Genomic DNA, 12,969 nt, shown 5'->3' on the forward strand with positions numbered 1-12,969 from the left:
CACCTCACCCCCCCCCCCCCCCCCCACCCCCATCCCCGTCACTCACTGCTCAACAAATACAGTGGCTTCATTCCATTGGTACGATATCATACAGAAACACTCAAGAGAAAACAGCAGGCCTCTCCTCCCCACAGTGGCAGACACTGCCAGAGCGACCGTTAATAAAAAGCTTTGGAATGATAAAAGTACATTTTGTGTCCACAAAAATACACAGTGGTTTTTACATGATGTAAGTGATAAAGGGGTTGATTGAAAGGAAAAGGGAGAAGATTGAAATGTCTTTGGAGCGAAGATGGCAAAACTGATTTGTGGAAACGGAAATGTCTGGATTGACACGTGTTGGTGACCGCCACATGAGGTTTGGTCCTGATGTAGGCAGTCCTCAAAATGCGCTAGAGGGCAAAATATGTTTTTGTTTTGTTTTTTACAGTTTTCCTTTTTTTCATATTACGAAAATTGAAGTTGCGAACAGTTTTAGGATCACTAAATAGTCATATTTTGTCGTTTAAGTATACGTCCTGTGAGAAGTGTGAACAGCTCAATCTTTGAAGCCCTTTTTTCTGCTTAGTGATTTCAGGTGTACCAACATTCGCAGAAGCATATCTTGTTCAAATATTTTGCAGATTTCAATCAATGGCACATCATTTGAAAGCTTACACTTTACACTTTCATTATCGGTAAAAAATAAAAAAAATAAAAATGACCTTGCCCTACATCAGGAACAAACCTCCAGTGGCGCTCACATTTGATGGCCGAGGGGTGTGTGTTTCAGGAGCACGGGGATCCTCACACTGGTGGAAAAGATGTGACAAAGGATCTGGTGGCATAGGTGGGATAAGCTCACAGGATGGTCATTAACACCACATTCAGCTTCATGGTTACTTTGTGGTTTACTTACTGAACGTCTTTACTCTTGGTAAACATATAGTATATTATTCACAGAATTATTCACATAACAGAAATATACATCTATATATGTACACAAACTCCCCCGCCCTCTAGACAAGTGTGCAGGCACGTCCACCTGCACATCCAAGGAATCTGTCGATGGACGACCACACTGACCGTGTGATGGTGCACACCCCGGAGATACCGTGGAGATACCGTACTGCTGCACTGACCCGCTCACATGTCCCTCTCCCAGTCTAATGTAAACAAGCGGCGCTATCTGTGTGTGAATGGCGGCGGTGTACGACTCCGACGGCGCCCGTCTGCCGCAGCCTCCTCCCAGCATCGCGCCCGGAGGCGAAGTGGCTACTAGGTCCGTCTGAGCTGTCGTGGCTGAGGCCGACGCCGCTAGTCGTAACCGCTAGTCGTAACCGTTTTCCCCGAAAAAGGGGGGTCTGCTTTAGGGGAGCAACCCCGGTTCTGAACATCTGGAGTGACCGTCCACCAGATCCCCGATCGACCAGAGCGACGCACGGCAGAGAGTTCTGCTACCGATCTGGGATGGGGAGCATGTGTGTACTCGGCTCAGCCTTGACGCAAAAAAACAACAACAAGGATTGACTTCTTTGTTATTGTTTTTATGACTTGCTGTAATGGCCGCTTTGAGTTTGTGTAAGATCTCTAAATATACTGTACTACACATCCCATCATGCATAGCTCAGCTGTTTCGGAGCTGGTACTGGAATACTGCACTACCTTTGGTGGTGCTTCGTTACCGCTATAAAATGGGTCTTTTACAGTCTCTCACGCTCTCTATAACGCGAATACTGAACAGGGCTTTAGTGGACAGCAATACAGTCCACAGCATTGTGAGTTATATCGGATAACGCTGTATGAGTGGCATGACCATGCCAACAAGAAATGTACTGTCGCTCTGCAATCCCCTCCCTTTAGTGATCTATATTTTGAGATAGAAACAACGATGAGAACACACTCTGTACACTTGTAACACTCCTAATGCCCATCTTTCTAAAAAGTCTGCCACTATTAGCGTAGTCTCTAGCGTAGCATCATTCTAGTGAAAACCGTTGCCCTCGTGAGGGGGAACGGGTCTTGGCAAATACAACTGGCTTAAATCCACAGTTTCAAAACGAGTGCAGGAAAGGTTAAAGGTCGCGCCTTTAACCTGTAACACCGTGCCTCTCTCGGGTTCAGTATACCGCACCGTAGAGTGCATGTAGCGCTTTCAGTCTCCTCAGCTTCCCAGCTTCTCTGCTTACAAAATACAAACAATCACTTTGGAACAAGACTATCAGCTGATGCAGTACTGTGTATATACATGTATCAACATGAAGGAGAACAAAGTGACGAGAAGATTAGGTCAGCGTGTGGGATTGGCACCGTTGCAATATGAGACTGGGCGTTTTCTGCCATCGTCCATCACAAAACACATCAAATGGTACTTCAGTACATGTTCCTCAAAGTCGCTGATGACTCGTAGTAGAACTGCCACGGAGGCATTATAGGCATGATAGACTGGTTGTTGCTGTACACTACTATGAGGTCCTTTCAGATCTGTTCAACTTCCCCCACCATCAGGGGAGAGTAAGGCAGTTTGTGGCAGAGATGTTGTCTTGTCTGAACCACATTTGACTGCTGTTGTGGCTCGTTGAAGAGGACCAGGAAACACGTCCAAGTTCAGGAAACACAGCCGTATTCACATCTGAACAAAATGACGAAACAACAAGTAATTGTGACCGATACTGTCCCATGTCACTCCTCTGTCAACAGTCAAACATTGAGCGGGAAAAAGAGCTTCAGTCCAGAGGACCACCCCCCCCCCACCCCCCCCCCCCAAAAAAAAGCACAAAAAATATCCATTGAAGAAAACAACATCACACTCAAGATGGAGGAACTCACAGCTGTACATTAAAGGTTAAAAGTTAAGAGACATTTCCCCCATATTTTTTTTTTTTCTCTCGATGTCCTTCCCAACCACAGTCCAGCCGATAGATCCAAATGATGTTCAGTAGATGTTCAGAGGAGGGTCAGAGGAGATCCCCCTGCGGTCAGCAGCTTCGGCCCCTCAGATACATCAGGTAAAGAGCATGTTGCTATCTCTCTTCTATGCAATCCAGGTATTCCAGGATGAGGTCGTAGCAAAACCGATACTGGTCCTGATAAAGACAGGGAGACCACACATAGGGTGAGGCAAACATAGACTAGGGATGTGCACAACTCACATGTTTCATAGTTGATTAATCAGTTGGTGGTATGAACGATTAATCGATTGTTTTTTGCGGACATTCCAAATATATGATTCCAGTTTATTTGAATGAAAAAAAAGACCACAATTTGACCAAAATCGATTAATGACCAAAAGTCTTCTTTGACCGTCATGAATGATTAATTGATTAATCGATTAACTGGACCCACCTCTAACATACAGACACTTGAATGCAAATGTTGATGAACAAAAACTGCTTGAAATATCTATAGCTATATCCACCATATCCACCATGGTGATCTGTTGATTTGCTCCCCCACCTACCAGGGACTCCACCATGTTGGGCTTGGAGTTGCGCAGCGTCTTGACGGCGTAGAAGATGTCCACCATGTTCTGGTACTGGATCATCTCCAGCAGGATGGTGCAGGCACAGAAGGTCCCACAGCGGCCACCACCGTTCCTGCGGTAAACGGGCCGAGACAGAGTTAGGGAAAGAGTTAAAGAGAGAGTTAGTGAGCTAGAGAGGGAGAGAGGAAGTTATAGAGAGAGTGAGAGAGAGTAAGAGAGTGAGTTAGAGAGAGAGTTAAGCATAGAGTTATGCCTACTGTACCATACACTTTGAAAAGACTTTTAAAGGACTTAAGTCTTGCGTTTGACACCCTCTCACATCTCAAGACATTGTGTCGAGTTTTTAGTCCCATACTACAAGATTTTGCAAAGGCTGGGATCATGCAGGGTTTTTTGCATGAGCCAATACTAAAAACTTCAGATAATATTAAACACAGCAGCGGAGGGAGCAGTGGGGCCAAAGGGCCCTCAGTCCTAAGGGGCCCATCCTGGGCCCAAAACTGAACATGCATTTTTGTTGTATTGTTGAATATTTTGAATAAAGTGTGTGTAGATTGTCTTGATTGCGGCGAAAAATAAAATGTTAAAATCAAATCAAAAACATTACGGTTTTGTCATTGACACCCCCTTAGAAGCATACCCCCTTAATAGGGGCCCAGTAGATCTGAGACGCTTGTCTCACAAAAATGTTGCTGCTTGTGTTGTCTTGTGTATGTTATGACTGGGTTGGATTTGGACCCAAACGCACGACACCGGAGGCAGAGAAAAAATGCAAAGCCCAAAGGGCGGTTTAATAATAAATTAATAAGTCCAGCAGGCAAGGTCAAAAACGATAAACAGGCAGGGGTCAGGCGATCAACAAACAATGTCCAATATCCGTAATCCGTAATCAAAGTCCATATCCAGAAGGGGGGTCAGGGAATCCGTGTTTCAGTCCAGGGGTGGTGATAGCAGGCAAGCCGAGCACTGCACACTGGGTCACAGGTATTCTATGGGAAGATCTGGCGATGAGCATGGAGAAAACCAGGGTTCTTGTAGGCAGGCGATGATGATGATTGGGACCCGGTGCGCAGCACTCAGCCGTAAGCGCGTTCACTAATCACCACGATTGCCTTCACCTGTGGCGTTGGAGCACGCGCCGTGCGCGTGCTGAGGTGCTGGGCGTCTCAGGATTACTCTCCGGGGATGAGGAGCGCGAATGCGCCCCATCTCCGGAGTCAGGAGGCGGGAATTCGGGAGACCCCGAACGCCGCGGGGTAGAGCCGGACCGACGCACGTTGCGTCGGGCCACCGGCAAGCTCGGAGGAGCGGAGGGGAATGCGCGCGGAGGTGCCGCCGTAACAGTGTAGCTGTGTCTTCTTGATTATATGTATTATTGTGACACACTGCTTGAACTAGTAGTAGTCAACTAGTAGTCAACAGACTAGTAATCTGTTGTTGTGTGCCCACTAGTTTTGTCTGCCGTATTTTTCATCCTTTATCTGACTGAGGGTTGAGCAAATTATGGGTAAAATCGCCTGTCAGAAGTTGTGTTGCTTAAATATCAGCAGGCCACCATTTATTGATAAATCCATGGCGCTGTCCATGGTTCCGTTCCGTCTACGTAAGTTTCCCCTTGGATCTGTCTTGCATCTCCATACAGCCTATAGGGGCCCACTAAGCTCCGCCCCTGATTAAACATGTTTGGTTTTATCACAACATCAAGACAAGAAAAAAGACTGACTTAAGACAGCTGGGACTGCCACCTTACACCAAACGATCGAGATGGCAGAAGCGTGCTACGACTCTAGTAAAACTCTCATGATTTTATTTTGATGCTGAAAATGTGTCTCTGACAGTTAAATCGAGCGAGAAGTCGGTTGGTGTTAGGCCGCCATTAGAGAGTGAGTTAGAAAGAGAGAGTTGGAGAGAAAGTTAGAGAGAGAAGAGAGTCAGCATCTTGTGAATTAGAGAGTAAGGATTCGTGTCCACTGGCAAGCTGTATTTTAGAGCTGGTGTTTTCTCATTGTTTACATAATGAGCTCTAAGGCGCTATAGAGACGAGAGCTGTGTTCCAAGCTCTTTTTAGCGTTATAGCGCCATAAGCTCTAGGCTTTTCGGGGTAGAGCGCAGGCTGTAAAAGGCTGTGCTGACGACCGGTCGGTTTTTGGCAAAACTGCAGAGATGGCAAACACTAGCGTTGACATTTGCTGGCTATCTTAACTTAATCTACAGTCTGCAAAAACATGACACTCGTTGCTAACGTAGGTGTAAAACATAGGTAGCCTAGCCAGCTCTAAGGTCTGGCTTCACTGCGCTGTAAGCTTGGCGTTGTTCAGCTACATACAGCTCGCAAGGTGGACACACCATAAGAGAAAGAGAGAGAGAGTTGGGGGGATCATTGGATAGCAGTACTTAAAGCATGTACAGTTAAAGAGAAAGACCATTAGAGAAGAGTTAGATAGATCATTGGATAACAGTACTTGAAACATGTCTAAGTATCACACTCAGTAATAAATACACATTCACTCCTGTTATGGCTTCATTGATGCACAGTACATAACGGCTGTTATAGCTTCATTGATTTTCATATTTCAACCGTTTATAGCTTAACCAATGGAAAGTGGAGGGGGGTGACGGTGAGGCTAGAATTACAATCCTTTACTGCCCCACTTCTTATCCTCCCTCCTTCCCTCCCTCCTCCCCTCCCTTCCTCGCTCCCTCCCCCCTCCTCCCTCCCTCCACCCCTCCTCCCTCCCTCCTTCCCTCCCTCCTCTCCCTTTCTCCATCCCGCCCTCCTCCCTCCCCTCCTCCCCCTCCCCTCCTACCCTCCCTCTTCTCCTCCCTCCCTCCTCCCCTCCTCCACCCTCTCTCCTCCCCTCCTCACTCCCTCCCTCCTACCCTCCCTCCCCTCCTCCCTCCCTCTTCTCCTCCCTCCCTCCTCCCCTCCTCCCTCGTCTCCTCCCTCCCTCCCTCTTATCCTCCCTCTTCTCCATCCCTCCCTCCTTCCCTCCTCCCCTCCATTCCTCCCTCCCCTCCTCCCCTCCTCCCTCCCTCCTTTCCTCCCTCCTCTCCCTTTCTCCATCCCTCCCTCCTTCCCTCCTCCCCTCTCTTCCTCCCCTCCTCCCTCCCTCCCTCTTCTCCTCCCTCCCTCCTCCCCTCCTCCCCCCTCTCTCCTCCCCTCTTCCCTCCCTCCCTCCCTCTTCTCCTCCCTCCCCTCCTCCCTCCCTCCCTCCCTCCCTCCCTCTCAAAGACCTCTCTACTCAGTAGAGCATCAGCCTCTTACTGCATTTCAGATGGAATGGAGATGAGGAATACGCTGTGCTGAATGTGCAGTCTGATAACATGGTTTTAGTGTTCAACCACTCGCCCTCCCCAGCCTGCATATCACATAAATGATCACACAAGATATTTATTATAGCAAAGACCAAGAGGTCTACTGTAGGCTGACTGCTTGTAAGTGGTATTTGGATAGCAGGATGGTCCTGGTTATCATAAGCAGAGCCAATATCAATAAACAAACTCGAGGACAAGCCACATCCTCTCCCCTGAGGTGCACCCTGGGAAGGCGGTAGGGGGGGGGCGGGTTCCGCTAGCCAATACGGCCAATATTAAAGCTATCAATCGCTGTCAGCGCTTTGGCACTCCAGGATTTACTGTCGCAGGATCCGACGCTTTCTGTATTAAGCCATAATTGATTTCATCTCCATAATCTCTCTCTCGGTTGTCGCGGGTAACTGTCTGTGACAGCGCTGAGCGATGTGTTTTTGGGACGGCAGAGGCTAGGACGCACGTGCGGAGGGTCGGCAATGAGCAGCGCCCCCCCCCGCCCCCCCTACCCCCGAATCCCTGTTCATTCCCGGCGGCGAGGGCCCGGGGGCGTACAGTAGGGAGAGGTTCCAGGACGCCACGCCGCAGACGCCAGGGTCACACTCGCTGTCTATACAGCCTCCCTGGTCGCTGTGTGGCCACTCCCCCCTATCCTCGCGAGACCCCTTCCTCCTGATTTTGCCAGCTCACATTCGGGTTTCACTCCGCAGATCAGTCTGGACTTCCCCCTATTTCCAACGATTATTCTCTGATTGTGTTTCGACCGGGCCAATCAGGGACTGTGTTCCGGCTGCTGTTCTGCCCCCCCCAGTAGAACGTAGCTCCTGATTGGTTCCCGTAGTTGATGTGTGAAAATGAAATACAGGCCACTGTTAAAACGGTCTCCCAAAGTAACGAACGGTAACGTTAACGATAGTAGAATAAACCCATTATGCACAGCCATAAGTGCATTTATTGCAGAAATAGACTCAGAAATAACAATTAAACAAGAGAGTATGCACAGAGTTTCTTGGAGGAATAGACGTTTTCACCGTGCTTCCGACTGGATTCGACTAAAGTTTTGTTACGCTCAAGGTTAGTCTGTCATGGCAAAATAATGGTTGATAGGAGGGAAGGCCGGACTGATCTACGGTGTCAAGGTCAAGGTCGTTGATTTGTCACATGCAGAGTAAAGACTGTGAGATTGAATGTGAGCTCACTAGATCAGGATGCGGTCTCACGAGGCTAACCCCCCCCCCTCTCCACACACACACACACACACACACACACACTTCTAGAATGTGATTGGCTACTAGGCTATAGCCTCATGAATGGTCAGTGTTTGCATGTAGTGGCTATCTCCTCGCCTCTCCCTCCCTCCCTCCCTCTCTCTCCCCCTCCTCTCTCTCCCTCTCTCCTTCTCTCTCTCTCCCTCTCTCTCTCTCTCCCTCTCTCCCTCCCTCCCTCCCTCCCTCTCTCTCTCCCCCTCCTCCCTCTCCCTCTTTCCTTCTCTCTCCCTTCCTCTCTCCTTCTCCGTCCCTCCCTCCCTCCCTCCCTGCCCGTGGCGGTGTGGTGACAGCGCGGGGGGGGGGGGGGGGGGTGGTTTGGTGGTGACCGGTCAGACACTCACAGGCAGTGGACGACAGTGCGCCCCTCTCCGCATTCCCTCTGCCATTTGTGCACGTGGGCCAGCAGGCCCAGGAAGGCCTTCTTGGAGTCGGGGACGTCGCGGTACGCCGACCAGCGCAGGAACTGGAACTGACACACCACCAGCTGGCCCTCCTGCAGCTGGCCAACACACAACACACAACACAAGGCACAGACGTTATTTATGAGCATGCATCAATGCACCTGCGTGTGTGTGTGTTTGTGTGTGTGTGTGTGTGTGAGTGAGTGTGTGTGCGTGTGTGTGTGAGAGTGTGCGAGTGTGTGTGTATGTGTGTGTGAGTGTGTGTGTGTGCGTGTGTGTGAGAGTGTGCGAGTGTGCGAGTGTTTGTGTGAGTGTGTGTGTGTGTGTGTGTGTGTGTGTGTGTGTGTGTGTGTGTGAGTGAGTGTGTGTGTGTGTGCGCGAGTGTGCGTGCATGCGTGCGTGCGTGTGTGAGTGTGTTTGAGTGTGTGCGTGCGTGCGTGAGTGTGTGTGTGTGAGTGTGTGCGTGCGTGAGTGTGTGTGTGTGTGTGTGTGTGAGTGCGCTCTCCTCCGGCCGGGCCTGGCAGGCTCAGCTCTGCCCAGTCAGCAGAGCGACGGTGTGATTAATGGTTGTGTTGGGAGGACTGGGAGCCGCGGCGCGCTGGAGGAGTCCCAGCGCGGTCACAGCCGCGGTCCGCGCCTCCTCCCACCTACATTAATATCACTCCGCCTCGGCGCCGTGGTTACAGACCGCCGCTCAACCCGGGGAACGCTACTGTAAGTCATGCTGATTGGACAAACAGAGGAGCGACAATTCACAGAGGAGCTGCTACAGAACGGTCCAGATAGGGCTCTCCAATAACCCATACACACTGTGTTAACATAGTGCAGGCCTATAACCCTGTCTTAGTATATATTTATATATATATTTGTATTTCTTTGCCCCCCCCCCCCACACACACACACACAGCAGGATTTCTCCTAGAAAAGTTCTTAGGCCTGGTGGCAAGTGAATAGATTTAAAAACAAATTATCTCCGACGCCTACGCCCAGCGGGGGGGCAGCGTAGGGGGCCGCCGGTCTCGCAATACGCTGGTGGAGAACCCTGCTTAGAAAAAGTTGTTATTCCGTTCCAAGTTGAGCACTTTATTACGCCTCTGTGAGGCTGAGAGCTGCTGTCTCTTTGGCTCTGCGGCGAGGAGAGGGGGGTGGGGGGGTTGACAGGGTGGGAGGGGTCCTGGGCGCAGCCTGTCATACTGCCTGACAGCAGCGAGGCCAGGGTTTGTATGCACTGCCTAGTTGACAGGGATCCCAAATATAGTCACCCAGGAACACCCACACACAAACAGGACACCCACACATACCTGTACTCATATGTGCGCTATAGGTAGCAAGTATATTAGGGCTGTCCGCGACTGGCAGACCTGATTGCGCAAGTCTTGCCTATTGTCAACTGATCGCTTAATCATGTTTTTCTATTTGCATAGGCCTATTTGTATAAAAAATACCATAATGAAAATATAGACCTATAGGTTTTGAATAAATGCACATAAGTGAAATTAGACCGGCTGAAATTGCAGATGCAGCATGCGAAATAACCTGTGATAATCGGGGGGGTGGGGGTGGACAATGTTGAGGTCTCAATAAATACTCAGTACTTTCATGGGTTGGAGCCGAGGCAATGGGCTACACAGTACTAGCTTTGTTGCACAGTCATCATAAATAAAGAATGTGACCTTGTCAAGGCTAATAGTGTTAACAATACGACCACAACCACCACTAGGCCTGCGACCGCGCGACAACACGCCTGAACCCCAGCAGCACACGCGCACGCTAACCCCACACAGCTGGCTGCTCTACAGTCACAGCAAATAGAGGGTTTTCACGGCCGGCCATGTTAGAGGTTTAAGCTTAGGTTTAGCAGGTGTAAGCTCAGGGTTTAGGTAACGACTAGATAGATAGGTAGATAGATAGATCAATAGACAGGAAGATAGATCTATCTATCTAGCTAGCTATCTACATTCAGTAGCTTCAACCTCCAACATGGCCGACTGATGACGGGCCGTGAAAACCCTCTATACATGCTAGAATGTTCTCCTACCTTCAAAAACACTCTAACGTGATTCCAAAGTTTGCAAGTGGGCAATACTTTGGATTTGTGCTGTATTTTTAACCGAGACAGTCACATGTCCTAATGTCTTCCTTTTTGTGTGATGATAAGCAAATTAGCCACATGGCCAATTTGCATATCACTACAGACCTCCACCTGTGTTTAGCCTATAGGGTTATCCCCACACTCTAAAGACATCTATCAAATCTATTTTACATTTGTATTAGTAGCAGTTATTAACAGACTGATATTTATACCAAAATAGGCTATAATATTATGATTCATCAGGAAAAATCAGGCAATTCTATGTAAAAGCAGACATTCAGCACTCTCATAGAGCCCGTTTGAAACGATCATGCGTTGTATGACCACGTTTTTCCGTAACTGCGGCGATTTGACTGTGAGATAGCCGTTAAAATCCTTCCATCGAATCGTCGAATCGTTGAGGTCGACCCTAAAGTGTACAGTGACTCCCCTAACTCACTCACATACACAAGAAAAATATGTTCTGACAGAAGCATGAAAATTAGAGGGCCAATCTGACGCCGCGCTCACGGTATTTTGACAGAACGGTCCATTTTCATTTGGTTTTGGCACTCAGGCGGTTTCATGAGTTCCGCCTGATTCACTGCATGTCAGATATTTCATCTGAAAGGGCAGAATGCAGAGAACACACCAAAAAATGGGCTTCGGAGCCTCAGAGAATATCACATGTTGAGGATGTGACATGCATTACCATCAAAGTCGCTCTTAGTGCGCCAAAGTGATAGAGAGAGAGAGAGAGAGAGAGAGAGGGAGAGAGAAAGAGAGAGACAGAGAGAGGGAGGGAGAGAGAGAAAGAGAGAGACAGAGATAGAGAGAGTGAGAACATGCCCATCTAGGTAATGGCAGGAAAGGAAGTGAAAAGGGGACATTGTGAATGTTCTCACATGCATGTCAACACGTTTCACACCTGTTTACACCCCATGAGTAGGGAAAGCTCATTACATCAGTGCCTTGTGAGGACGCTGCTACTTTTGAGGTGAACACACACACACACACACACACACACACACACACACACACTGAATAGTATTGTTCACTATATTCTCGATGAGTAAATTGGTGTGCATTGTCACTGTTCTCACATATCTGCAAACTACTTCTTATTCTATTAATTTTTTTCCATACTGTATATACTGTATGATGCATATATCCGCAGAACTGAGAATTGAGAGCTGAGAATTTTAATGAAAATGAAAGCGTTACCTGTGAAGGGTGCGTTTTAAAGAACAAGCGCTTTCAAGGCCGTGCGGCTGCTATTTGTGCCCGTCTGTGTGTGTGTGTGTGTGTGTGTGTGTGTGTGTGCCCGTCTGTGTGTGTATGTGTGTGTGTGTGTGCCCGTCTGTGTGTGTGTGTGTGTGCCCGTCTGTGTGTGTGTGTGTGTGTGTGTGTGTGTGCGCGTGTGTGCGTGTGTGTGTGCCCGTCTGTGTGTGTGTGTGTGTGTGTGTGTCTGTGTGTGTGTGTGTATGTGTGTGTGCGCGTGTGTGTGTGTGTTCGTGTGTGTGTGTGTGTGTGCCCGTCTGTGTGTGTGTGTGCCCGTCTGTGTGTGTGTGTGTGTGTGTGTGTGTGTGTGTGTGTGTGTGCGTGCGTGTGTGTGTGTGTGTGTGTGCCCGTCTGTGTGTGTGTGTGTGTGTGTGTGTGTGTGTGTGCCCGTCTGTGTGTGTGTGTATGTGTTTGTGTGTGCCCGTCTGTGTGTGCGTGTGTGTGTGTGTGTGTGTGCCCGTCTGTGTGTGTGTGTGTCTGTGTGTGTGCTCGTCTGTGTGTGTGTGTGTGTGCCCGTCTGTGTGTGTGTGTATGTGTGTGTGTGTGCCCGTCTGTGTGTGCGTGTGTGTGTGTGTGTGTGTGTGTGTGTGTGTGTGTGTGTGCCCGTCTGTGTGTGTGTGTGTGACGTCGGCGGCGACTCACCCTGGTCACGTTCTTGACCCGGAACAGACGAGTGATGACATCATCGTCCGCCGACACAGACAGGAACTCCACCTCCATGGGACCATACTGCTGGAGACCTGGCTCAGGCCAGTACTGCACACAGGGCTGAGGAGAGGAGGGGGGGGGGGGGGGGGAGGAGGGAGGAGGGAGAGAGGGAGGGAGAGAGGGGAGAGAGGGAGGGAGGGAGGGAGAGAGGGAGGGAGAGAGAGGGAGGGAGGGAGGGAGAGAGACAAAGAGAGGAGGGAGGGAGAGAGGGACAGAGAGGGGGGGTGGGAGGGAGAGAGGGACAGAGGGAGGAGGGAGAGAGGGACAGAGAGAGAGAGGGGGGGGGGCAGAGAGAAAGGGGAGTGGGGGGGGGGGGTATCATTGTGGTTGTCACATGGAGCATGTTGTTTTCATGCCAGTGTGTGTAATTGTGTGGCTGTTGCTTGTACAGCGCTGGGACTCCAAAAATAATCCAAAAATAAAAAGCCAGCCCAGGCAACAGACCTGTTAACAGACCTCAGTGAAACA

The 12,969-nt window shown here is 49.4% G+C and overlaps 1 protein-coding gene across 2 annotated transcripts in view; it reads right to left on the minus strand.

Moving 5' to 3' along the window:
* Window positions 1-3,002: 3,002 nt before the first annotated feature.
* ptprub (protein tyrosine phosphatase receptor type Ub) overlaps window positions 3,003-12,969 on the minus strand; it is a gene marked incomplete at both ends in the record, with an annotated part of 192,271 nt that continues 182,304 nt past the window's right edge. For both annotated transcript variants that reach the window (XM_084441699.1, XM_084441698.1), the window contains 4 exons: window positions 3,003-3,065; window positions 3,440-3,575; window positions 8,382-8,539; window positions 12,436-12,561. In XM_084441699.1, coding sequence (XP_084297825.1) covers window positions 3,003-3,065; window positions 3,440-3,575; window positions 8,382-8,539; window positions 12,436-12,561 — 483 coding nt within the window. The remainder of the gene's footprint in view (window positions 3,066-3,439; window positions 3,576-8,381; window positions 8,540-12,435; window positions 12,562-12,969) is intronic.

The sequence above is a fragment of the Borostomias antarcticus genome, assembly GCF_949987555.1.
Source record: "Borostomias antarcticus genome assembly, chromosome: 8".
Taxonomy (NCBI): domain Eukaryota; kingdom Metazoa; phylum Chordata; class Actinopteri; order Stomiiformes; family Stomiidae; genus Borostomias; species Borostomias antarcticus.